The 26,029-nt window shown below is 39.5% G+C and overlaps 1 protein-coding gene across 1 annotated transcript; it reads right to left on the reverse strand.

The window, feature by feature from the left end:
• Positions 1-1,024: 1,024 nt before the first annotated feature.
• Positions 1,025-14,956, reverse strand: itprid1 (ITPR interacting domain containing 1). The gene is made up of 15 exons (XM_060920621.1): positions 14,845-14,956; positions 12,387-12,435; positions 12,152-12,189; positions 9,870-9,918; positions 8,968-9,048; positions 8,683-8,885; positions 7,950-8,428; positions 6,177-6,237; positions 5,567-5,685; positions 4,190-5,425; positions 3,596-3,723; positions 2,563-2,674; positions 1,366-1,599; positions 1,236-1,279; positions 1,025-1,046 (listed from the first exon to the last, which is right to left on the reverse strand). The coding sequence occupies exons 1-14, from the start codon at positions 14,954-14,956 to the stop codon at positions 1,253-1,255; spliced, it is 2,928 nt and encodes a 975-aa protein (XP_060776604.1). The 3' UTR covers positions 1,025-1,046; positions 1,236-1,252.
• Positions 14,957-26,029: the final 11,073 nt, after the last annotated feature.

Here is a 26,029-nt window from a genome sequence, read left to right on the forward strand (position 1 = left end):
GTAAAGTTTAACTGCCATTTGTGGATTTTACTCTGGATTGTGGTGCTTGATGAAAGGTTTGCTAAAGTAATCCCAAGCCCATGTGGTTATATCAACTATAGATGAATGATGGTTCTTAATGCAGTGCCGTCTAAGGGATCGGAGATCACGGGTGGTCAGCTTAGGCTTGTGCCCTTACACTTTATGCACCAAAATTCCTCCGGATTCTTTGAATCATTTAATGATATTATGCACTATTGAGAGTGAAATATCCAAATCCCTTGATATCTTTCTTTGAAGAACATTGTTTTTAAACGTGTCAATTTTCTCATGCATTTGTTGATAAACTGGAGATCCTCTGCCCACCTTTGCTCCTCAAAAACTAGGCCTTTCCTGGATACTGATTTTGTAACAAATGTTGACATCACCTGTTTCAAATCACATCATTATTTAATTGTTTTATCTCATTACTAGCCCTGAATTGCCCCATTCACAACTTTTTTGGAATGTGTTACAGGCCTAAAATGCAGGAATGGATCTATATTAACAAATTAAATGAAGTTGATGAGAAAAACATGAAATATCTTGGGTTCAAACTGTCTGCAATGAAATAAAAAAAGTCAGAGTCAGTTTAGAAATCACTGCTTTCTTTTTTATTTACATTTCTGAAGAACTGAAAACACACACACGCATTATTATTATTATTAGTGTGTGCGTTTTCAAACTACACACATGCAATAAATGTCTTCATCCAACCATGTTACTGCAAAAATATATAGTTTGTAATTAAATTCCTTTATAATTTGTGACAGTGGATTTAACTTTTACATTTTTACAGGTCTGCGCTTCCAAATTATTAGGAGCAACACCACAACACTGTAGACGTCTGTAAATTTCTTACATTGACTGATTTTACTGGTCTTGGATTCAAGACATACATGACATTTCAATGAATTTGACTAAAAAAATAACTCCTCTTATAAAATATTTTACACTGAAAATATAATTATAATAACACATCAAAATACTACAAGATTAATTTATCCTCCTCTCTTGATGTTGAAGAACTGAAAAGAAAAATTAAAAAATGCTTTAACAAAGTTTTTATAGCATGTTAACATAAGAATATTTTAATATTGTCCTTAAACTTTAAATTAAGATAAATAAAAAATATTAAAATTTCCTTAAAAGCCAAACAAATCACAAAAGTTTTACTGAACATAAAACAGCAAAAGCATTATTTTATTGACACCTACTTTTTCATTCCAGCGAATCATTGTTCATGGATCCCATCCTTTAACTGGGAAGAAACAGAGGACTGAAACCATATTCATGATGCTCAATACTCACAATATTAGAGACTTGAAAAGAGAATTAAATACATACGTTTTTGATAAATCCTACAAAATCCAGCTTGTCGGCCTTGCTGTCAGGGATCCATTTGGTGTTGTGAATTAACCTCGTGTCATCTGTAAGTTGTGTAGAGAGACATGACTCGGGGCTGTCTGTCAGCAAGGTGCACTGAATGCCCACGCTTTTTTTGGAGATGCGTCCCGGTTGGTGTGTAAACCTCAGCTGAGTGCACAGGTGGGACTGCTCATCCAAAAGGTTGTTCATCTTCTACAAAACATTGTCCAAACAAATACTATAATACAATTTCCATAATATACTGCATTTAAAGTTAGTTGTATAAATTTGGGCAGTGATATATTCACAGTTAAACCTTTGTTCTTATGACTAGGCAACTTTATGTTCAAAATCCCTGGTGTGCCAGACTTGATGAGCCTTGAGCAGGTTAGGATACTAAGCTCAGATACTAAGCTGTTAAAAAATGATCTCATCTCATTATCTCTAGCCGCTTTATCCTTCTACAGGGTCGCAGGCAAGCTGGAGCCTATCCCAGCTGACTACGGGCGAGAGGCGGGGTACACCCTGGACAAGTCGCCAGGTCATCACAGGGCTGACACATAGACACAGACAACCATTCACACTCACGGTCAATTTAGAGTCACCAGTTAACCTAACCTGCATGTCTTTGGACTGTGGGGGAAACCGGAGCACCCGGAGGAAACCCACGCGGACACGGGGAGAACATGCAAACTCCACACAGAAAGGCCCTCGCTGGCCCCGGGGCTCGAACCCAGGACCTTCTTGCTGTGAGGCGACAGCGCTAACCACTACACCACCGCGCCGCCCCCTCATTTTATACTGATTAAATATAATATGCTTTTCCATTTTAAACAATATTGTTAACAGAGCTCAGAATATCAGCTAGTACCCAGTACTAAACCGATATTGACATCTTAGTAAACAAAGCTTCGGTTGCCAAGTGATGTGAGACATCACAGGCACGAGGACAGCATGCATTAAGACAATCTGTGTCCTATAATCGCATGCAAGATGTGTGTCATGTCTTTCAACCATAGCATAAAATACAATGGGAAATGTCAGTTAGATCTGCTATTAATCTATGCTTTCAGTCCTGGTACAGATACTAAGTACTGGATGGTTACATCTGATTTATATCCATCAGTCATGATCTAAAAACAAGAATATTCTGGATTAATGAAAAAGACTGGATACCATTTGTAGGTTGTCGTCATAGGCCTGGACCAGATCATTGAGCTGTTGTTCAAACATTTCAGATTCTTTTTTGACAGCTGTTCTCAGCTTCAGAATATCCTGCACCTCTTCCCTGTGCAAGAGAAAGACACTGTCAACACCTAAAGACAAGCTTAGATTAAGAAGCTAAACGATCCTATTAAACTTGTTTGTAGTATTATTTCATATATTTTTTAACAGGCAGAATTACAGAATGTCAGCAGTGTCCATGAGGATGCCTCCACTGCCAAAAAAGGGCAGCGAATTCCTGAACATGAATGTACAGTATAAGTAACATGCCCTGTGTATGAAAAAGGAAGGAAGCCATTAAAGAAAAACAATTTCACCTGTTTGACCTTGCTGTGACCTTGACTCTATTTGGATAATCCTATGATAATCCCATACAAATCCTACAAACATTTCAACCACTCGTTCTTTCGATATTGATTGAATCAGGATCTTGGATGGACAGACGGAAACATGACAAAACCCAAAAACATAATGTCTCGCTTGTCTAGTGGCAGAGGCATAAAAACATGCATGTGGAGTCTCTGTAGTATAGAGAGGCGGCAGTATAGAGAACCAATAACCATTTAATAAACTATCAGGACTCCAAAAGCATTTCTTTTATTGCAGCATGATTATTTTTCCCTTCTATGCTTGGACTAATTTTTGAATGGAAGACTAGTTATTCTTACAGGACAATTTGACAAATAGAAGCAAGATTTTCCACAATGTCGATGCCTCCAGCAAAAAGGAACTGACTCAATAAGGTGAGGGAAAGACAAAAAAAGTACCTGTGATGCTTCTTAATTTCAACTATTTTGCCATAATTGCAATGGTCTATATTCATAGTTGCAATGGTCTATAATGCAATGGTCTATTACAAGACATCGGAACACATAGAGGACGACATTTTTAATTTTCTAATTAACCACAGGCATCATAATTAATTGATTATCTTGTTATTAAGAATATTGATAATTACTGTCTGGCAGAAAACATGAAGACTAACCTGTGTTCGTCTGAGAAAGAACTATTTACAAGCTCCTGTTCCTCCTCCAGCCTCTCCTCGATCTCTGCCAACATCTTCCGGAACTTCCACATACATCTCATCATGCCTATCAATTCCTCCATTGAATACTGCAGAAACAAAGATAAAGCAGAACAATGTGTCAGCCACTTGAAGCCTCCACTCTTTGTGTGTTAGCAATGAATATGTGTTTGAGAATGTTTACTGGTGAAGCCCGAGTCTCTGGAGTCTATGCAAGTGCTGTAGGGTGGACTGAAGTGGTCAGCAATCTCCACTCCCTTGCATCACGCATGCAAATAAGCTATTCAAATGAAAATCTGCTCCATTTATGAAAGCCAGCCCTTAACCCTTTTAATGAACACGTCTCTTTAGAACAATTGAACACTGTCCATTTTACACTCGCTATATACCATAGTATACAATTTGCCAATTTTAATATCATGGTTAAGGTTTTGGACTTGTAGATAAATAATAGGAGATCTTAAATTTCTCCTGAGAGGGTCCAAAACTGGAAAAATATCTCAAACCAAATTTGCTCTTGGACTAAAATCTATTGTTGAGCTATAAGTAACTCACAGGTAGGCTGGAGGCTGGGTGTAGCTTTTTCTTGCTGTTCTTATTCTGGCAGCAGCATTGCTGTTTGTACCCACAGGAGCTGCAGCTCTGAGCTCCTGACCAAAGTGCTGCCTCCCACCGTGTGTCTTCCTCATAAGACCGGCCCTTGTCGAGTGACATCGACTGTGGTCCCTTGGAACTCTCCAGAGGGTACCATGGGTTTGTTAACGTATGTGCCTTTGTTGTAGGGGTGTTTGTGCTTTGGGCATTGTCCGAGTTATTAGTCACATCAGAGTCTAACTGTTCCATACACACTCTTCTGAGCTGAACATCACTGGTGGGACTGTGCCCTGTCAATGAGCTGTGACTGATGCTGCCTCTTAGAGAACTCTGGGAGGTCAAGTTTGAGCACATCTGCACCGAGACAGAACGTCCGTAGTACCTTTCTGTGGAGGATGGGACTTTTTCTGTACCTGCTTTTGGGTCAGTGGAAGAAGAGTCCGATTTAAACACAGAAACATCCGATTTCCGTTTCTCCATCTGTGAACCACCTCCCACAACCATGTAATGTGATTGATTTAGTGAGTTCTTTTGAAATTTGACACTTTCCCCAAAACCATAGTCATTTAGAACCTGATTTAGTGACTCCTTTTGTAATGTGGTACTTGGTATGGTATTGGTGCCATAGTCACCTAGACCTGGTGAATCCTTTGGTAATGTGATATTTTGTATAGTATTGGTGTTGTAATCGTGTAGGGCTGGTGAGTCTTTTTGTAATGTATTACTTTGTACAGTATTGGCACTGTAGTCACATAGACCGGATGAGTCCTTTTGTAATGTGGTACTTTTTATGCTCTTGGCGCTGTAGTCACATAGACCAGGTGAGTCCTTTTTTAATGTAGTACTTTGTAAGGTATTGGTTCCATAGTCACACAGACCAAGTGAGTCTTTCTGTAATGTCGTACTTTCTCTCACACAGACATCAACAATGTCCTTCTGCACAACTTCCTTATTTACCAAACGATCTGTTCGATTAGTGTCCTGCAAGTCCCTCTTTGTAGTGTCTCCTGTACTTGTTTTCATTCCAGTATGTGCTGGTCCCTTTGCTATATCAATATTTGAGTCTGTTGCAGAGGGGTCAGTCTGTTTAAGCAACTTATTAGAATCCTGGATGTATGAAGAGTGGATTGCTGTCTCCTGCAGGTCCTCACTCTTCTGTGGGTTTTCTGTACTATCCCCTGACATGGCATTCAGCACCTGCATCATACACATCAAGATATGGAACAGATATGTCCATTTAATTAAAAGAACTCTTGTTGAATTTTGCAAAAACGTATCATTCCTGAAACACTTTTTTTTTTTCATAGCTACAAAGGTATTTGCATTAGTCAGTCTTACCTTCATGAGCTCAGGTCCAGGGTTAGGGCAAGCAGGAACGAACGGTTCCTCCAAAAATCCACTACTGTCAGACTGACAGCTATTTGTCCTCACTCGTGTGAGGCATGCCCGCTCATTACCTACACAAACCACGATAACAACTGTCTGAAGTTAATCACTTTTTCCATTACATAATGCAGCATAAACACACATCAATTAACACTGCATAAGTTCAGTAAACCTAAATAAATGCCTGCTATTTGTGCTTCTGCATAGGCACAAAGCAGACTTTACATCACCTATGTTCAAAGGAGCAATAGGATTTTTGAGCAAGCCTAATCTAGTGTCCACATGAAGCTATCGGAATGCATTGTATGTCAGTTTTGCATGTCATCAACACTGTTTACTCGCAATTAAACAACTCCATTAAATTACAGTGACATACTGCATTAACCTTCACTTTTCAAGAAGCTAAAATAGTCCTAAAAAAGTTTTCATATTTATATATGACCCATCACACCCACACACATAAAATTCTGACAACTTGAGAACATCTAAAGCCTCGTTTTATAGTTAATGGACGGACCTAATGAAAACTATTACCAAAAAAAAAAAAAATCAGCACACAAACCTTGATGATCAGGAGTACCAGTGCAGGTTCCTCCTATGCTTCCCTCATCAAAACTCTGGATCTGAGAACAGAAAACAAATAGAACTAATTAGGCCAGTTCAAGTATTCTGTCTGATAGCTATCTCATGACCCTCACATACTTTTCTTAATGATGTGCTATAATCTGCCACTTTACCACAACAATCCTGTTAATGGGCTAATTTCAGTGCTTTTCGTGGTTGAATACAACATTTAATTTTATCAAGGGCTTGTTAATCAGCTCAAAAGCTGAGTCAGGTGCCTTGATAAAATGTAGTTCGGGATTAGGAAACACTACACGAGAGGAAAAAAAATGCCGCATGGCTTAATTATTGATGATTTCATAAACAAGAACTACAATTTCTCATGGGAGCCCAAATAGATGCAAAATTCAAGAAGAACCTCAGACTTCTAGCCTGGGCCCGCCCATCCTAAGCGTGACGCAACACGAGGGCCTGTTCCGAGCTTAGTCTGGCCAGGCAGGCTATCTACAGCATTTCCAAGCTCCCGAAAAATCGGGAACCAATCAACTTTGAGCATCTCCAACGGCCCTGGGTAGAGGCGTGTTCAAGGCAGTGACGTAGTAGAACTGCGACCGGAAGCCATAGATTGTTTACAGAATCTATGCCGGAAGCGCTTCATTCACATCACGAACATGGAGCAGCGGCAAGCCTTTAACACAGCGGTAGATGCTGTATTGAAAGCATTCAACAGGAAGTTCTCATTGAAAACGGAGCAAAGAGCAGCCCTGGAGGTATTTATTGAAAGGAAGGACGTTTTCGCCTTGCTCCCGACCGGCTTTGGTAAGAGTTTAATCTACCAGTTAGCCCCGTCGCGTCGCATACGTCAGAGGAAAGAGTGATGTGATTGGTTTAAGCTTCGTCACAGCTTTTTCTGGCTTCGACCAGTAGCAAACTGAGGCATTTCAGGGAGGCGGGTCAACCACGGGCTCTGGGAAACGGTTTGGCTTAATAGCTTGGCCAGACCAAATGCTCGGAGAGCTTTGAAGTCGCGTTAGCCAGGCTATCAGACTTCATCTGTGCCGTTACTTTGGATATATGTGTATTCATAGACTATAGCTTTTTGTTCATATATTTAACAGTTATTCCACAAAATCAATTTGTACATGAGCTGATAGCCGAGTTGGCTATAGGCCATGTACAACGAGGTTGAGTGGAATAACTGTTTTATTCTATCCACATTCACTGGATTTTGAGAAACAGAGAATTTTTTTTTTACAAATTCAATAAATAAACACTTTATACAAAACGTCCAACAAAATCATTTCCGCTTAGAATGTAAATAAACCAACGAAATGACAGTAGCAATTTGTGAAAAATGCAATAATAATAATAATAATTCTTGAAAAAAAAAGACATGTTCTTACTATCGAATACTTTTATTCCATATTTTGTTGCTTTTTTGTAGAGTTTTTATTCCGTCCTTGGTTGGTTCAGCAACACGCTCCACCATTTTATTTTTCTCTACTCATGGGATATGAGCTGATAGCCTAGTAGTAGTGTAGCCAATCAGAGCGTACAATTGCTCATATCCAGTGAATGTGGATAGAATATATTCACATATTTATATCCCTTTTTTGGGTGTTTGTATATGTTATTTAGTTATATTACAGGCCTCCATTTAAACCAGCCTTAGCTGAATTGGACCACCTGTTTAAATATTGTTGATAAATAAATCAGTAAACAAAATGCAATCATACAATAGTAAGAAATGAAAATACAGACATAGCATTACCTCTTCCAGCTCAAAAGACTCTGCTGGCACTCCTGTACCCCCTCTTGCAGAGTTAATAGCTGATGTAACATTCTTCAGTTCTCTACCTTCCTTTGGACTGCTGTTCTTAACCTGAGGGAGGGTAGTGGTCTCAGTGGATTCAGCTTCTTCTGAGACAAAGGTCTGCTCCTCTACCAGAGGGCTAAGGTTGGCACGTTTCAGTGGGATTCGTTTCTCAAGAACATCTCCAGGCAGCTCTGGACTGGAGGACTGGCCTGCCAATGAAGGGGAGAGCGGATGCTGGGCTCGGGAACTGGCCAGTTGGCTAAGCGACTTCTTGGATGCATTCCGGAAGAGCATGCCAACACGTTTCCTCCTCACCCTGGCTTCTTCTGAAATTTGAGATTCCACAGGTCTTTCTGCACCTGGAACGACACCTCCAACCAAGGAAGTGAAGGCTGTAGTGACCTGCTGTAGCACCTCTATCTGCCTAAATCGATCTGCATATAGGAAGAAGGAGGGTGATTGAAATAAGTAACTTATAGTGATTGAGGTCATTACACTTCATCACACTAGAAAAATTTTAAGTAGCATTCAAACAGGCACCAGTTATCAAGCCTTTACTACACTACAGTCATCCAGAAAATGAACAGGCAATATTTCCCTCTGCTGTAGGACAACAAAGTGTTGTTTTTCAACAAGTTTCTGTCAATGTTTGTAAAATGTCTGTTTTCTAATGAAATTAAGTCCTCACTTCTGACATCTGGATTCTCTACATCTATGCGGTTCTGTTGAGCCTCCAAGAAGACCTGGAGGTTGATGCCACGGGCCTGGGACTGGTGGTTGATAAAACGTGCTGGGATCTTCACTGTGATGTCAGGTTCCTCAGCACCGAAGCCCAGATCCAGCAGCAACTCCTCTGGATCATCCTGCCAGAGGGTCAGGGCATCCATGGCACTGGAAGTCACATTACTGAGAGTCTCAAATCCAATATAAACCACAGTCAAGAAACATAACTATGTGAATGAAAGAAAGGTACCTAAGTGGTCCAGAATGGCTTGAAATTCCAGATGTCAAGCTGTTCCAGGCAGAGGTCAGAAGTGGTCTTTCTGGATGTGTGCTGAATTGTGAACAGACCGTGTCAGTAAATTAGAACATTCAGCCACAGACCTGTCAGTGCTCAGTGTTCACCTGAAATCACCACACATTACAACCCTAAATCCTGTTTCCAATCCCAGCCTGTTTCCCAGGTCTTATAGCTTTCCCAGCAAACCTCATGCAAACCAACGCAGTCAGTACATTTGCATGGGAAATATGAGGCACTATCCCATTTCATCCCAACGTCACAAACATCACATGACCCTCATGCACTTCATTCTTATGTGTCACATCCTGGGACAACAGTACAGCAGTGATTCCTAATTCTGCTTAAAGAGCAACCCTGCAGTACTAATTTTAGTGCTTTCCCTAAATTGCCACACCCATGTAACCCCATTCAGACAAGTGTTACAGCAGGGAAAACACTGCAGTACAGTTTCTAATGTACTCACAGACTGAGAAACATTCAAATCAGACATAAATATTTGTAGCATGCTCAGGCTAAAGCTAAATTTGATGAATGTTGGTTTTATAAACAAGGATTTGCTATAAGAAGCTGAATTTTTTTTTATTTGATACCAATAAACACATTTTCATCTGAGCCTCAAACAAAAGAAACTAGTTGAAAAAAGATTAAAGCTGGCCAGGAGCAAAATACAAAATATTCCCATGCAAAATACAAAAATACAAAAAATTCCCATGCAAAATACAAAATACATTGTGCCATAAATAAATAATACAGTAAACAGAAATGGAATTGTCCTGAGATTTCTGAAATGAACTATTATTTTTATGGATCACACTCCTATTTATATGTTGCTGGGGGGGGGGAAAAATTCTTACCTAAGAAATTCTTGCACAGTGTTCGGAGTTGTTTTATCATATAAAGATGCTGTTTTGGAAAAAGGAAAAAAGAGAGAACGTCATCTTCAACTGCAATAGAACAAACTCAGTCTCTGTTTGGTGTCACTGACACTAAGGCAGAACAGAAGCTATATTAGGAAAGAGCTGCTCTCCTTGATGTTTTCAGTTGGCTGTCCTCTCACATTGCACCATCAAGATCTTTCCTTCAACTTGCTCCCTTTGGCATGATGTCAGGGACAAAGTGAGCCTCAGTTTCTTCTCATAAGAGCATCCCTAATGCAGGCCTATCCTATTATGTCGCCTTCTCTTCTGCCAAAGCATTAGCTGTGTTTGATTCTGTGAAGCACTGGCAATCTGTTCCATTCAGGGGTTTCTTTCCCTTTCTAAGACTTACGGTCTTTTTGGCTGCCATTTTAAAACCACTGCTCCACATCTATTAATAATGTGCTTGACAGCAGACAAAAAAAAAAACAGAAAGATTCACAAAGGTTCATAGTACACATTTCTGTCTGTGGAAAAGCAGCCCTAACAAAACCAAGACAAAGTATCTGAACAGATAAATAAACAGGGAAAGTCAAACGACTATAGGAGGTAGCATTTGAAATGGTTACTGAGAATACAAAAATGCCTGATATTTATTCTGAACAAGAAGCAAGACAGCTCCACAACCCAATATTTTAACCTGTTGAAACTCCCATTACTCAAAATTGTAAATTATTGCAAAACTGCATTCCTCTCCTATTCCTTTTATTGTAGAATAAATCACATGAACTACTGCAGTAAATAGCACTTAAATAACACAAACGACACTTTAAGAGGGTAAGCAGCAAAGCCATCTCAGTGATGCCAATAGCTTTTTGGGTTAGCTGTAACAAATTCTCTGCGGTGTTGGTATTTTTGTGGTTGCGGAGCTGGTAGGAGTTGTAGCTGTTCTGTCCCTGTGAGAGAGACTTGTTGACTTTGTCCACTCTGGAGGGACACAAAGTCAAATTTCCTCAATTTCTTTTGCCTCAGAATTTCACTTTGAGTCCTACTTACCTTCCTTTTGCTATTATTTGAGGAGCACCCAGAGCATGCATGCTGATTCTTTACTTGCATCGACACACAGAGGCAAATTTTTGACTCCGACAGAGGTGACAGAGAGCAGCGTACTGGTGTGTCTCACACCATGATGGTGTTTGGACAAGAGCAGCGTTATCGTTCTTGCCAAACCAAGCAGAGTTCCTCGGCATGGTTAAACATCCAGTCAAGGGAGAGAGGCTTAAAGCTGTATCCCTGAACCTTTCGTCCTGCTAATGTCCTCTCACAGGCAGCTGACGCCACATGAACTTATTCCACATGCCCCAGTGTTGTGCCAATCCATTTCACTCTAATCTAAATAAGCCAGCATTGGAATGAGGTTTGCTCTGTGTATATGTCACAGCTTGAAAGCTAAAAGAATGAAACTGTGAGCACTTTACAGATAAATCGATGATATGTTTAAAACCAAAGATCCTGTTTTAGCCCAGTATTTTCAACTCAACTTGTCCCCAAAGCCTGAAAAATTCAAAACAGCAATGGGTTGACTTTTTAAAATAAGTACTAAGTCATCTTCAGACATGCCAGTCTTCCTCAAATGCTATACTATAAGCAAAATGTCATTGTTTATTTTACAGCACATACAAAATCAACACAATGTAAACTAACAGTCAGGGAATCCCAACGCCATTAATTTAAGTACAACTCAAGCTTAGCTTCACTGCTCAGCTGCAACAGGTTTAAAATAAAATCAATGAACTTACCTCTTTAGCTGCATGTTTTTTTTTAAATCTCTCATGTGACAGTGGGAGCACTATATCATAAAACTACAGAGCTTAAACCTTGTGTTTAATGCCAATAACCTTCAATAGATTGAATTACAGGGTAAACTTTTCAGCCAAGAGTTGTTCCAGCCCAGAACTACTTTGCATGTTGTTTGACTGGATCAGGCACGCACAGCCACTGCCCATTAACTGGAGCCTCAAAATGGCTAGAATCAGTTGCCAAGGGAACTGATTTGAACAATCTGAACACATGTAAGGTATAATGTTCTATTAACCAAATATGACTAAATATTATATTATTTCAATATCACAAAGTTCACTTTCAATTAAAGTGGCAGATGTTAAGAATTCCAGTGATATAGTGTATCTTTATTCCCACTCCAATATGACACTTTAAACACTGCCAAGTGATGCTTGAGAAGTCAGTCGCTTTTGTCACATTTTCAAAAACTGTCTTACCTGCATATTCCCGGACATTCTCTTGATTAGCATGTTCACTAAAAGAGGAAGCCAAAATTATAAAAGATTTGAACATACTGGATGTCTATGGTGTATCTTACAAACTAATGCAGTATAGACTCATGCAGCCCTGATACATTATGAACCATTTAAAAGATTAATGAAAATCATGCTACATTTGAAAACATTCAAACAGCTAGAGTCAATCAAAACAGCTAGGTGAATTAATACTTACTCAGTAACACGACTATGCCACTGATTAATGCTGTCTTGATTATACTTTTCTGTTGAAAACAAATAGCAAAAGAGCTAAATATTAATATTCAGTGCTCACTCGGTTTCTGTGATTACGTTTGGATTTGAATAACTGAGTATGATTTATGGATTGTCTCTGTGACAGATACAGTGGTGCTTGAAAGTTTTTGAACCCTTTAGAATTTTCTATATTTCTGCATAAATATGACCTAAAACATCATCAGATTTTCACACAAGTCCTAAAAGTAGATAAAGAGAACCCAGTTAAACAAATGAAACAAAAATATTATACTTGGTCATTTATTTATTGAGGAAAATGATCCAATATTACATATCTGTGAGTGGCAAAAGTATGTGAACCTTTGCTTTCAGTATCTGGTGTGACCCCCTTGTGCAGCAATAACTGCAACTAAACATTTCCGGTAACTGTTGATCAGTCCTGCACACCGGCTTGGAGGAATTTTAGCCCATTCCTCCATACAGAACAGCTTCAACTCTGGGATGTTGGTGGGTTTCCTCACATGAACTGCTCGCTTCAGGTCCTTCCACGACATTTCGATTGGATTAAGGTCAGGACTTTGACTTGGCCATTCCAAAACATTAACTTTATTCTTCTTTAACCATTCTTTGGTAGAACGACTTATGTGCTTAGGGTCATTGTCTTGCTGCATGAGCCACCTTCTCTTGAGATTGAGTTCACGGACAGATGTCCTGACATTTCCCTTTAGAATTCGCTGGTATAATTCAGAATTCATTGTTCCATCAATGATGGCAAGCCATCCTGGCCCAGATGCAGCAAAACAGGCCCAAACCATGATACTACGGTACCACCACCATGTTTCACAGATGGGATAAGGTTCTTATGCTGGAATGCAGTGTTATGTTTGGAGAAAGGAAAACACTTCTCATTTAAACCAAAAAGTTTTCAGCCTGATGAGCTTGCCTGTGACCCTGTAGAACAGGATAAAGCGGCTAGAGATAATGAGATGAGATGAGATGAGATGAGATGAGCATCAACAATGCTTTTTCTGAGGTCCTCAGAAATCTCCTTTGTTTGTGCCATGATACACTTAAACAAACATGTGTTGTGAAAATCAGACTTTGATAGATCCCTGTTCTTTAAATAAAACAGGGTGCCCACTCACACCTGATTGTCATCCCATTGATTGAAAACACCTGACTCTAATTTCACCTTCAAATTAACTGCTAATCCTAGAGGTTCACATACTTTTGCCACTCACAGATATGTAATATTGGATCATTTTTCTCAATAAATAAATGACCAAGTAGAATATTTTTGTCTCATTTGTTTAACTGGGTTCTCTTTATCTACTTTTAGGACTTGTGTAAAAATCTGATGATGTTTTAGGTCATATTTATGCACAAATATAGAAAATTCTAAAGGGTTCACAAACTTTCAAGCACCACTGTAAATTGTACAGGGTGTTTAAAAAAATTTGATATTTCACAATCTAATAACTTTGCCGGGGCGGCACGGTGGTGTAGTGGTTAGCGCTGTTGCCTCACAGCAAGAAGGTCCGGGTTCGAGCCCCGTGGCCGGCGAAGGCCTTTCTGTGTGGAGTTTGCATGTTCTCCCCGTGTCCGCGTGGGTTTCCTCCGGGTGCTCCGGTTTCCCCCACAGTCCAAAGACATGCAGGTTAGGTTAACTGGTGACTCTAAATTGACCGTAGGTGTGAATGTGAGTGTGAATGGTTGTCTGTGTCTGTGTGTCAGCCCTGTGATGACCTGGCGACTTGTCCAGGGTGTACCCCGCCTTTTGCCCATAGTCAGCTGGGATAGACTCCAGCTTGCCTGCGACCCTGTAGAACAGGATAAAGCGGCTAGAGATAATGAGATGAGATGAGATAATAACTTTGCCAATTCTGGTTCAATTGACCTAAAATTTTAACAGCAAGTGTGGAGGTCAAAATTTCATGTTTGATGTTTTTTGGTTTTATCTTTTTAGGTATAGAAATGCCATTCACTGGAAAAGAAAAGGCGTTTAGTGTGCTTGAACACAGTCGAACAAGACTGTGCAGCGTGCATTTATGAGAGAATTCTCTAAAAATGCACCAACTACAATGCAGATTTGGACATTACACAAAAAATACAAAGGGGAAGGCTGTCTGTGTGTCTGTGTCTCAGGCAGTGTGCATATTGAAAATTTGCGAAATTGTTCATGGAATCCACATACCTTTGAATCTCTAATTCAAATTTTGAGGAATAAATCTTATATTTTTCAACAGTTTAATTTACCTAGACTATGTAGTTTCTGGGACAGTTACATCTCAAATAATATAAATTTATTTGAAACACCCTGTACATGGCCACCACCGTCATTCATCATTCACAAGGGTAATACATCCATAATGCTTCCACATGCTTATGCTAGAGTTTAAGTCTGTCAAGCCAGCATTATTCCTAAGGGTTCATCCTACCTGTTTGGGCACTGATGAATGGCTGAGTAGCAGTTATGCCACCTATCTCACTCCATTTGGTTTTAGAGGTCAGTAGCCTCGCTCTCTTATCACCCACATGATCTGCATCCATTTCTGCAGTCACAAAATCAACCTCATCACAGGTCAAAGATGTCCAAACAACAGCTACAGTTTGAAATCCGACAAACAACAATGCTGAGTGAAAAGAGTGCGACTGGGTCAGATGAGAGTTAATCAGAAACCATACAGGTCACAAACCAGTCTTTCCTTCCTTACTTGGTTGGAGTTGGTTGGAGTTTCTTGCTGCAGTGTTTATCAGGACTGAACAGCTTAGATCCTTTAACAGAAAAAAAAAAACACTGAAACTTACTAAAAAGCAGCTAAATAAAGTCAGTGTGGTTTTGTACAAAAAAGAAAATTATTATTGTTTTTAAAGTATTTTACTTTAAAAATATTATGTAGCTTTATACTGAGAGTTTAATAACAGACAATTTTACATTTTCCTGAAACTGTTGAACTTGGTAAAAGGGCTCTGTTGTGCTGCGTGGGACATTTTGCTGGCACGGTTTGGGTCCCTTAAAGATTCCCAACCGTGGTTCTGGACACGGGCGAGTGCTCTAAGACAATGAGGGAGGCTCAGCCTCCTCTAAAAATGATGAACATCGTGTAGGATGAATTGTGCTAGGCTTATGTTATAGCCGACCTTATAACATTGCTATTTCAGATCCAGAATCATAGAAATATATGTGCTCAACCCAACTACAGTGCGAAATCATTCCGTTATAACTTTCCCCAGTTCACCTAATGTGTGCGTGAGTTTCTCCCCCTCGTGACAGCGCGAGGCAGCCCAGCCTCAGTGGATTGGGAGCTATGTGCTTGTCAATCTCAAAATGCAAGACGATTATTGGACAAATACTGCGAAAATGCCCGCCCACGGAGTCTCACGGACTCCCAGCCTCAATGGACTTCAACGGCATTTGGGAGCTATGCGCTGTTCAATCTCAAAATGCAAGACGGTTATTGGACAAATACTGCAAAAATGCCTGCCTACGGACTCCGAGCCTCACATGGGAGGGACATGGCAGTTTCCGCGAGGAGACTGGTGATTGGTGAAAGCGGCCGGATATTTTCTTTGATTGAAAGCTCGTTTCAACTATAGACAGGCAGCACAGTGTTGCCAGATTGGGTGGTTTTAAGTGCATTTTGGCGGGTTTTGAACATATTTTGGGCTGGATAACGTCAGCAGTATCTGGCAACATCAGTTCAGTCCCATGCGGATTCGCAAGTGCTGCGTGTATTGTAAGAGATCAGCTTACATTTCGATTTCATTCATTACATACGGTTTCTACCAGCTTTTTTAGTTTGTATATATTTTCATTGTAAATAAAGTGTAAATATAGTGTTGTCAAGTTTGCTATCTTAGTTCCAGAAATTTCGTTTATTTGAGTGACTGAACTTGAACTTGAGGGGGCTAGTCAGCTAGCAAGAAAGCTGCGCACGGATGCCAAGCATTGCTGATTTAATTTTGGCGAAGCCATTTGCCAGTCTTCCTTTCGAGGAAAAAATTAAAATTAAAGAGCAGGGTAGACCAACGCCTCAAATTGACTTGGTGAAAAAGGTAGGGAATAATACTCGTTCCTTTCAGCTCTCCTGGTACGAGAAAGTGAATTGGCTAACAGCAAGTGACCCACATCAACAACAGTAAATAGGCTACTTTAGTAATATGTTATGGATGAACCAAAAATATAGAATCTATTTAAAATGTTTATGCTGAGTATATTATATTGGAATATATGTTTTTCTGGATATGAATTAAACACAGCTACAATTTGGAAAACATTTTTAAACAAAAACACAGCCGAGGTCAATTTTTAAACAACATGCCACAATTTTAAAATATAAAATGTTAAAATATACCCCCCCCAACACCACCATCATCATGTATATTGGACAGTAGGCTAATGGGCCAAAAGAACCTGTTATTTCACAGTTTGTGACCCTGCCAACAATCAGCCAGATCAGAGGCAAGAGTATGGGCAAAATTGATGTGTTTTTTTCTTTTAAAATCTGGAAATATCGTAACCGACCAGCCTCCCCTGTTTGAAAGACTACCAGCCGCCACTGGTTCTGGAGTACCCCCATCTTGCACATTTTAATTTTTCCTGCTCCCAACATGCCTATTTCATTCAACTAAGCAGCTAAGTAACAGCCCTTCCTGGTTTGAAGTAGGTGTTTCAGTGCAAGGAAAATACAACCCCGATTCCAAAAAAGTTGGGACGAAGTACAAATTGTAAATAAAAACAGAATGCAATGATGTGGAAGTTTCAAAATTCCATATTTTATTCAGAATAGAACATAGATGACATATCAAATGTCGTCAGTAGAAGGTCCTCACAAGAATAGTGAGACAAATGTGTGTGTGTGTGTGTGTGTGTGTGTGTGTGTGTTTATATACGAAATGTCCCCACAAGGACAGTAAAGTCTAATAATTTTGACCTTGTGGGGACATTTGGATGGTCCCCACAACGTAATTGTTTTTGTTGTTGTTTATCTATTGTTAAAACAACGACAGACAGACAGACAGACAGACAGACAGACAGACAGACAGACAGACAGACAGACAGACAGACAGACAGATAGATAGATAGATAGATAGATAGATAGATAGATAGATAGATAGATAGATAGATAGATAGATAGATAGATAGAGCCAAAAAGTTTCCTTCTCACTACTGAGGTTTTGCAGGCACAACATTAACTGCATAAATAATGATGTCAGTAGAAGGTCCTCACAAGAATAGTGAGACAAACGTGTGTGTGTGTGTGTGTGTGTGTGTGTGTGTGTGTGTGTTTATATACGAAATGTCCCCATTAGGACAGTCAAGTCTGATAATTTTGGATGGTCCCCACAACGGAATTGTTGTTGCTGCTCTTTATCTATTATTAAAACAATAACATGATAGATAGATAGACAGACAGACAGACAGACTGCCTGCCTGCCTGCCTGCCTGCCTGCCAAAAAGTTTCCTTCTCACGACTGAGGTTTTGCAGGCACAACATTAACTGCATAATAATGATGTCAGTAGAAGGTCCTCACAAGAAAAGTAAGACAAACGTGTGTGTGGTTATATACGAAATGTCCCACAAGGACAGTAAAGTCTGATAATTTTGGATGGTCCCCACAACGTAATTGTTGTTGCTGCTCCTCTTTATCTATTGTTAAAACAATGAGAGAGAGAGAGAGAGAGAGACACAAAAAGTTTCCTTCTCACTAGTGAGGTTTTGCAGGCACAACATTCAGGGGCGCCGCCAGAAATTTTGGGCCCCATGAAAGATTAGAATTTTGGGCCCCCCAACTTTAGCAAACTATATATGGCGCTCGCTCATTAAAAACTTCAATCCTAAAGCATTTATGGGTTGTATTGCTGCTTACCTCCTTCTCCAAAGGGGGGTTCAGTGGTTTGGTAGGGCGGAGGTCCCCCTGAGGCTGAATCTGTGCATATTTAGGGCACCCCATTAGTTATGAAACTGGTTATTAGCACTAGTTATTAGCACCAGCATAACGTAATATTTCATCTTGTTTATCACACAAGTCAGTTCAGTTATTAAAATGGAAAAAATGTCACTGTACAAATGTAAAAGTGTTCTCTTGATAGGCTAATCCAACCACGTTCATACTGTTCATTTACCATTCGCTAATATTTTGAACACACATGTGAGCGATAGCTTCTTTGGTTAAAACTGAGTGACCAGTTGCCTGCCTCTCCGGTCCCTTTCAGCTTTCAGCTGCCTTTCTTTACGTTTTTGACAGCCACTCTTCATATTTAGCGATCATAGACTGTATGCACTCCACTGCTGGCTGGCTGGCTGCTGCACCACGACACAGCAGCAAGTAGTGTTGCACTGATCAGCACACAGATTTAACGCATCGCGCTTCTACCGGAACTGGACCGTACCATTTCGCAAAAGGGGGAGGGTTAAATGACAATATGTTGAAGAACTCAAGAAATAGACAACCTTGTTCAATTAGCTCGTTTTACCAGATGGAATATTGCATTGCTGTTATTTCAAAAGTCTTATTAAAATCATTAAAAGCATATTATCATCCCCTTAAAGGGCCCCATGGCAGTGCTGGGCCCCTAGAATTGTTCTAACCTCCCCCCCCCCCGGAGGCCCATGATGACAATCAATAGTTTAAAATGAAAATAGCCTACATGATGGCATAACAACACATGAAAGAAATAAACAGGGTTGGGTTTCACAAAAGCCTCTTAACCCTAAGAGCATCTTAACTAAGAGAGAGAGAGAGAGAGACACAGAGAGAGAGAGTTCATTGTGCTGCTTGCTCTACCATTTAATGATGATCTTTGTGCTATGATGCCTTTGGGAAACTCAGGCCAGGTTAGTAAAGCAATCATAATCTATTTTGCTGTATTACATTAGCACTGTGTCAGTCACATAGCGTAGTGGCTCATAAATGTTCAATAGTTTGATCCACAGTAAGCACAGATTTGTAAAAGCCGGATTCAAGACATGGTTTAAAAGCTTCCACAATTCAGTTCAGGCTTTATCAGACTCCATTTATCAATTTCTAAGAACAAATTTAAGCTTAAGCAAACAGCAAATTTAACAAAAGAGAGGCCTTACACACTGTAAAACATTTCAGTCTTGTTTAGTTATGTCCACTTACTTTTTCTCTTTAACTCAATGAGCTCTGAAAAGTGTTTTAATTTGAACTAATCTGTGCAAGTTTTCAAAGGTTAGACTTGAACTACTTAGTTGTCTTGACTAATTGAGACTTTTTCTGAGTTGAAACAAAGATAATGGTCAAATTGAGTTAACTTGCATTTTCAAGGCAGCAAGTGAACTTGTATTTCCAAGTTAAACCAATTCAAAATATTTTACAGTGCAGTATTGGGTTTGCTGTAAAACATGGAGAAATAATATAATATAATATAATATAATATAATATAATATAATATAATATAATATAATATAATATAAGGTAATATGATGTAATATAAGGTAATATATTATATTATATTATATTATATTATATTATATTATAAGGTAATGTAATATAATATAATATAATATAATATAATATAATATAATATAATATAATATAAAAGTAGCCAATATTCAGCCACAATTATGGATTTGTGAAAGTCAGAGAGGAAACACACTCACTGTGGTGAAGAGTCCGGCGCAGAGTCCAGCTCACCTTCCCTCGGCTCCACGTGTCTCCGTTAAAACCAACACCTGGATTTTACGGTTATTTCACTTCCGTCTTCAGGTGGTCTAACTTGGGCTCGCGCCCACGGCGCACAACTTCAGTCAAATCACGAGCCAAAGACGTCACCACACTTCCCGAGCGCGCGCTCATTCCGGGCAGAAGAGAGAAACTCGCTCGATATTCACAGTGATTCGGCCTGTGGGTTTACCACAATTCACTCAATACCTCATGTGTAAATAATGGGAGATCGTGTCGTTACTTTTTTTCTTGATCCGGCTGTCGCTTGTTAAAAAAAAGAAAAAAGAAAGAAAAAGGGTATTTCAGGAAAAAGGATGCGGCTTGTTGTGCGTGTGTGTAACAGCAGATGGCAGTAGCAGACCAGTGGGAACTCTATGGAGCTTTTATAAAGTCTGATATATAATCTGAGTAGCAAATGGTTAAAATAAGTGAAAAAGTGTCATCACGTAGCCTATTATTTCTGTAAATGTTGTAAATTGTATCTTTTATGTAATATGATATAAATATATAAAATATAGTGCACCTAGTGATTTAACAGTCACCTGAGTTGAGACCACAGTTGTGCTTTTAAGTTTGTTTGTTTGTTTGTTTGTTTGTTTGTTTGTTTGTTTGTTTGTTTGTTTTTGTTTGTTTTTTAAATAAAGGGTTTGACACACAAACTTTTTTTTTGCAAACGCATTGAGACTTGGTGTCATGCCTTTCTAAGAAATTATTATTATTATTATTATTATTATTATTATTATTATTACAACCCCGATTCCAGAAAAGTGGGGACAAAGTACAAATTGTAAATAAAAACGGAATGCAATAATTTACAAATCTCAAAAACTGATATTGTATTCACAATAGAACATAGACAACATATCAAATGTCGAAAGTGAGACATTTTGAAATTTCATGCCAAATATTGGCTCATTTGAAATTTCATGACAGCAACACATCTCAAAAAAGTTGGGACAGGGGCAATAAGAGGCTGGAAAAGTTAAAGGTACAAAAAAAGGAACAGCTGGAGGACCAAATTGCAACTCATTAGGTCAATTGGCAATAGGTCATTAACATGACTGGGTATAAAAAGAGCATCTTGGAGTGGCAGCAGCTCTCAGAAGTAAAGATGGGAAGAGGATCACCAATCCCCCTAATTCTGCGCCAACAAATAGTGGAGCAATATCAGAAAGGAGTTCGACAGTATAAAATTGCAAAGAGTTTGAACATATCATCATCTACAGTGCATAATATCATCAAAAGATTCAGAGAATCTGGAAGAATCTCTGTGCGTAAGGGTCAAGGATGGAAAACCATACTGGGTGCCCGTGATCTTCGGGCCCTTAGACGGCACTGCATCACATACAGGCATGCTTCTGTATTGGAAATCACAAAATGGGCTCAGGAATATTTCCAGAGAACATTATCTGTGAACACAATTCACTGTGCCATCCGCCGTTGCCAGCTAAAACTCTATAGTTCAAAGAAGAAGCCGTATCTAAACATGATCCAGAAGCGCAGACATCTTCTCAGGGCCAAGGCTCATTTAAAATGGACTGTGGCAAAGTGGAAAACTGTTCTGTGGTCAGACGAATCAAAACTTGAAGTTCTTTATGGAAATCAGGGACGCCATGTCATTCGGACTAAAGAGGAGAAGGACGACCCAAGTTGTTATCAGCGCTCAGTTCAGAAGCCTGCATCTCTGATGGTATGGGGTTGCATTAGTGCGTGTGGCATGGGCAGCTTACACATCTGGAAAGACACCATCAATGCTGAAAGGTATATCCAGGTTCTAGAGCAACATATGCTCCCATCCAGATGACATCTCTTTCAGGGAAGACCTTGCATTTTCCAACATGACAATGCCAAACCACATACTGCATCAATTACAGCATCATGGCTGCGTAGAAGAAGGGTCCGGGTACTGAACTGGCCAGCCTGCAGTCCAGATCTTTCACCCATAGAAAACATTTGGCGCATCATAAAACGGAAGATACAACAAAAAAGACCTAAGACAGTTGAGCAACGAGAATCCTACATTAGATAAGAATGGGTTAACATTCCTATCCCTAAACTTGAGCAACTTGTCTCCTCAGTCCCCAGACGTTTACAGACTGTTGTAAAGAGAAAAGGGGATGTCTCACAGTGGTAAACATGGCCTTGTCCCAACTTTTTTGAGATGTGTTGTTGTCATGAAATTTAAAATCACCTAATTTTTCTCTTTAAATGATACATTTTCTCAGTTTAAACATTTGATATGTCATCTATGTTCTATTCTGAATAAAATTTGGAATTTTGAAACTTCCACGTCATTGCATTCCGTTTTTATTTACAATTTGTACTTTGTCCCAACTTTTTTGGAATCGGGGTTGTATTATCTCATCTCATCTCATCATCTCTAGCCGCTTTATCCTTCTACAGGGTCGCAGGCAAGCTGGAGCCTATCCCAGCTGACTACGGGCGAAAGACGGGGTACACCCTGGACAAGTCGCCAGGTCATCACAGGGCTGACACATAGACACAGACAACCATTCACACTCACATTCACACCTACGGTCAATTTAGAGTCACCAGTTAACCTAACCTGCATGTCTTTGGACTGTGGGGGAAACCGGAGCACCCGGAGGAAACCCACGCGGACACGGGGAGAACATGCAAACTCCATACAGAAAGGCCCTCGCCGGCCATGGGGCTCGAACCCAGAACCTTCTTGCTGTGAGGCGACAGCGCTAACCACTACACCACCGTGCCGCCCCGGGTTGTATTATTATTATTATTATTATTATTATTATTATTATTATTATTATTATTATTAAGCAGTGCACTATAGCGCCTTAATAAATAAATAACAATATGCCCAGCAACAACTGGACAGGCTTAAGTTTCCCAAAGGCATCGCAGCACAAAGATCATTGTTAAATGGTCAAGCGTGCAGCACAATGAATGCTCTCTCTCTCTTAGTTAAGATGCTCTTAGCATTAAGAGGCTTTTGGGAAACCCATCAGTTCAGTACCTTTTCTTGTCTGTAGTCTGACTGTGGATTTTGGACCAGGTTACAGCTAGAAATTCTACAGCCCCTGAGAAAAGGATAAACTGGCCACTCCAACCAACACCAGTCCAATTTGCTGTGTTTTAGTACTTTTGGTTCAGGACCCCTGATAAGCACGTACTTTAAGCTTGCCTACAGAATTTGAACACATAACACATTTTGTATGTTGCAGCTTAATGGACCTATATATATATGGACATGAGTGTTTTCCTGGGAAATATGCCACTTATATTTTTCAGACGAGCTACATCCGGGACATGGAAACCCAAAACCGTGACCTAAATCTCTATACGTCCCTCATTAGAAAATTGGTGAATTGTTTTGTTTTGATAAATTTGGGTACTTTTTGTTTGTGAATGTGTCGATGTAATAAAAAGAAAATCACACAATGGCTTGAAGGTATGGAGTTTATCTTCTCATGTTGAAAAACTCACATTTTTCATACAAAATAAATTTCAGATCTGAGTGATGTATTTCCCGATATTTCACTCTGATAATGTCACTCCTGGTGTTTTCCCACTTACTTGATACACATTGTCAAAATGGCGAACCAGTTCAAAGTCAAAATTATTTTGATTAGCTTGTGGGGTTTTGTTTTGTTTTGTTTTATGGATGTGTCCATATAATATAAAGAACATTACAATATGGCACGAAGAAATGAAGGTCATCTTCTCGTGTTGAAAATATTTTCACTCATTGGCTTTGCTCACTCGTGAATATGTTGACCACTCGAAGATAAACTGCATTTTATATATATATATATATATATATATATATATATATATATATATATATATATATATATATATATATATATATACATACACTGTCAATGTAGGCCCTAATGTAATCTAAGGCCAGATGTAAGCTCTGTTCATAAATCAGTTTTCACAAATAAAATATATTACACCATTGTCTAACACAAAGTACCCTCTCCCTCCAAACCATATGTGAAGAAAACAAAAGCACAGAATAATTAAGCGGCATTGGCTGGAATTTGTTTATAATGGTACACATTCTTGACGCGACATGAATATTTGAACAGCCAGCAACTGCTAATTTAATCATTCAACATCTGTTACGGTTACTCCAGCTTCCACACCAAGCTTTGTCTAAAGGCATTAAGCTATTGGAGAGACAGCCTTACTGTGCAGAGCAAAAAAAGGCCCTCAACTGTGGGATTTAAACATGTTTCTCTTTGTCTTTTACATTTTCTGTTCATTCAATTTATTCAGTTGTCTAATTTGTAAAAGATACATAGATAAATTTCTTTTATTTGATGAAATTACGTTTGTTATTTTTTATTTACTTTTTGTTTATTACCAGTACCCTATTTACTTTTGCAGTGTATTTATTCAAGTTGATATGTCTATTTTATACCTTGTGTCCATATCATGTGTGGCTATGTGTGGGATTGAAGCCCATTTATGGCCAATTGTCAAGGATCTGTGCAACAAGAAGGTGGTCCAGTTTTGAGCGCGCTGTTATGTTCTTGCTGGTTTTGGACAGGACCGGCTACAGCCTGTCTGTGGGTGGCACGCACAGAGCCTGGCAAGGCTGTCGGGTGGTCACAGGGTCCAGACCATGACTAATCCAGACCCCAACCAGGCTGACCAGATGGGGCCATCAGATTGGCTGTGAAGAGAAGCAGGCCAACATTTCAGTAGAGGCAATAACAAATACACAGCAACGGCAATGTGACTATTATGCAACTTTTTTTTTGTCCTATATACTGTATGTACTATACACATGTCATGACAGGCATGACCACACACAAGCCATCAGTGTCTTAAATATGAATGTTCACATCACTGAGAATCTCAGTTGCCTTCACCGATCACTGTGCTTATCTACAGGGTATCTGTAGATAACTGTTTATCAAAATGTGTCATAGATGTACATGTGCTGTACCTAAGCATTTTACCAGAGTGTGCTATGGATAGTTTTATTAACCGAGCCATTGGTGGGCAGGCTGGGAGCTACGCTGCCAGAGCCTTGTTTTCCACTGAATTCACAGGACCCACAGAGGGAAAGAGAGTGGAGATGAAATTAGGGCTTAAGTGGGGACAGCTGCCTGCTGAAACCAAGGACATTTAGGCCTGTTCCTGAGGGTCCAGCAGTGGCCATGCGTTCCAATACCTCTCCAGCACAAATCTCCAAGCAGTGGTACCAGCAGAGGTTAAATTAGTTACATCAAGGAAGAGATTACTACAGCCAGATGGTTTGGTACACAAGTGGAACAATGTATGAGCAACACTAAATAGAACAAATGGGAATAAAACTCTATGTGTGTGTGTGTGTGTGTGTGTGTGTGTGTGTGTGTGTGTGTGTGTGTGTGTGTGTGTGTGTGTGCGCGCGCGCGACGCGCTTGCGCTTGATCAACTGTGCACCAAATACAAAATAACATCTAGTCAGAAAAAAATATATAAAACTATATTCGTCTGATCATACATAGCCTCATACACAGATTTGTGTTTGGGTGTGCTGTATCATTTGCATTTGATCCCCTTTCTTTCTCAAAACTACTCCATTTCCACATGGATCATTAGCAAACACAATTAGACAGCAAGACTATTAGCTGCCAAAGGCTTAATATAATACCTCCATCGAAAGAGGACAGCTGTCACTAAGATAAGGATGTAAGAGTCAAGTAAGGAGTAAGGCACTGGGTAGAGAGGTGTCCAGAAACGATGTGTTCATGTATTAAGAGTCATGCCTCAAGCATTTATCTAGTCCTCTCTTTCTCTTTAGAAGTGTATAATAAGTCACAGTGAAAGGGTAAAATAGGATTGCTTCCAAAGTAATATTTGTTGTGTGTCTCTGTGTGCAATGGGGTGCCATTCCAGTTTAGACAATTAGATAAGCTTGGGAAAGCGTCTGATGGCAAATGATGAAATGAC

This window comes from Neoarius graeffei, chromosome 5 (genome assembly GCF_027579695.1).
Source record: "Neoarius graeffei isolate fNeoGra1 chromosome 5, fNeoGra1.pri, whole genome shotgun sequence".
NCBI lineage: Eukaryota > Metazoa > Chordata > Actinopteri > Siluriformes > Ariidae > Neoarius > Neoarius graeffei.

Bases quoted from the DNA above. Each gene is read 5' to 3' on its own strand.
- itprid1 (XM_060920621.1), bottom strand. From the start codon at position 14,956: ATGGATGCAGATCATGTGGGTGATAAGAGAGCGAGGCTACTGACCTCT. The intron at 5,686-6,176 runs GTTTGTGTGCTG...TGGTTTGTGTAG, and splicing joins TGGTACTCCTGATCATCAAG to GTAATGAGCGGGCATGCCTC. The intron at 2,675-3,595 runs GTTAGTCTTCAT...TCTCTTGCACAG, and splicing joins TCTTTCTCAGACGAACACAG to GGAAGAGGTGCAGGATATTC.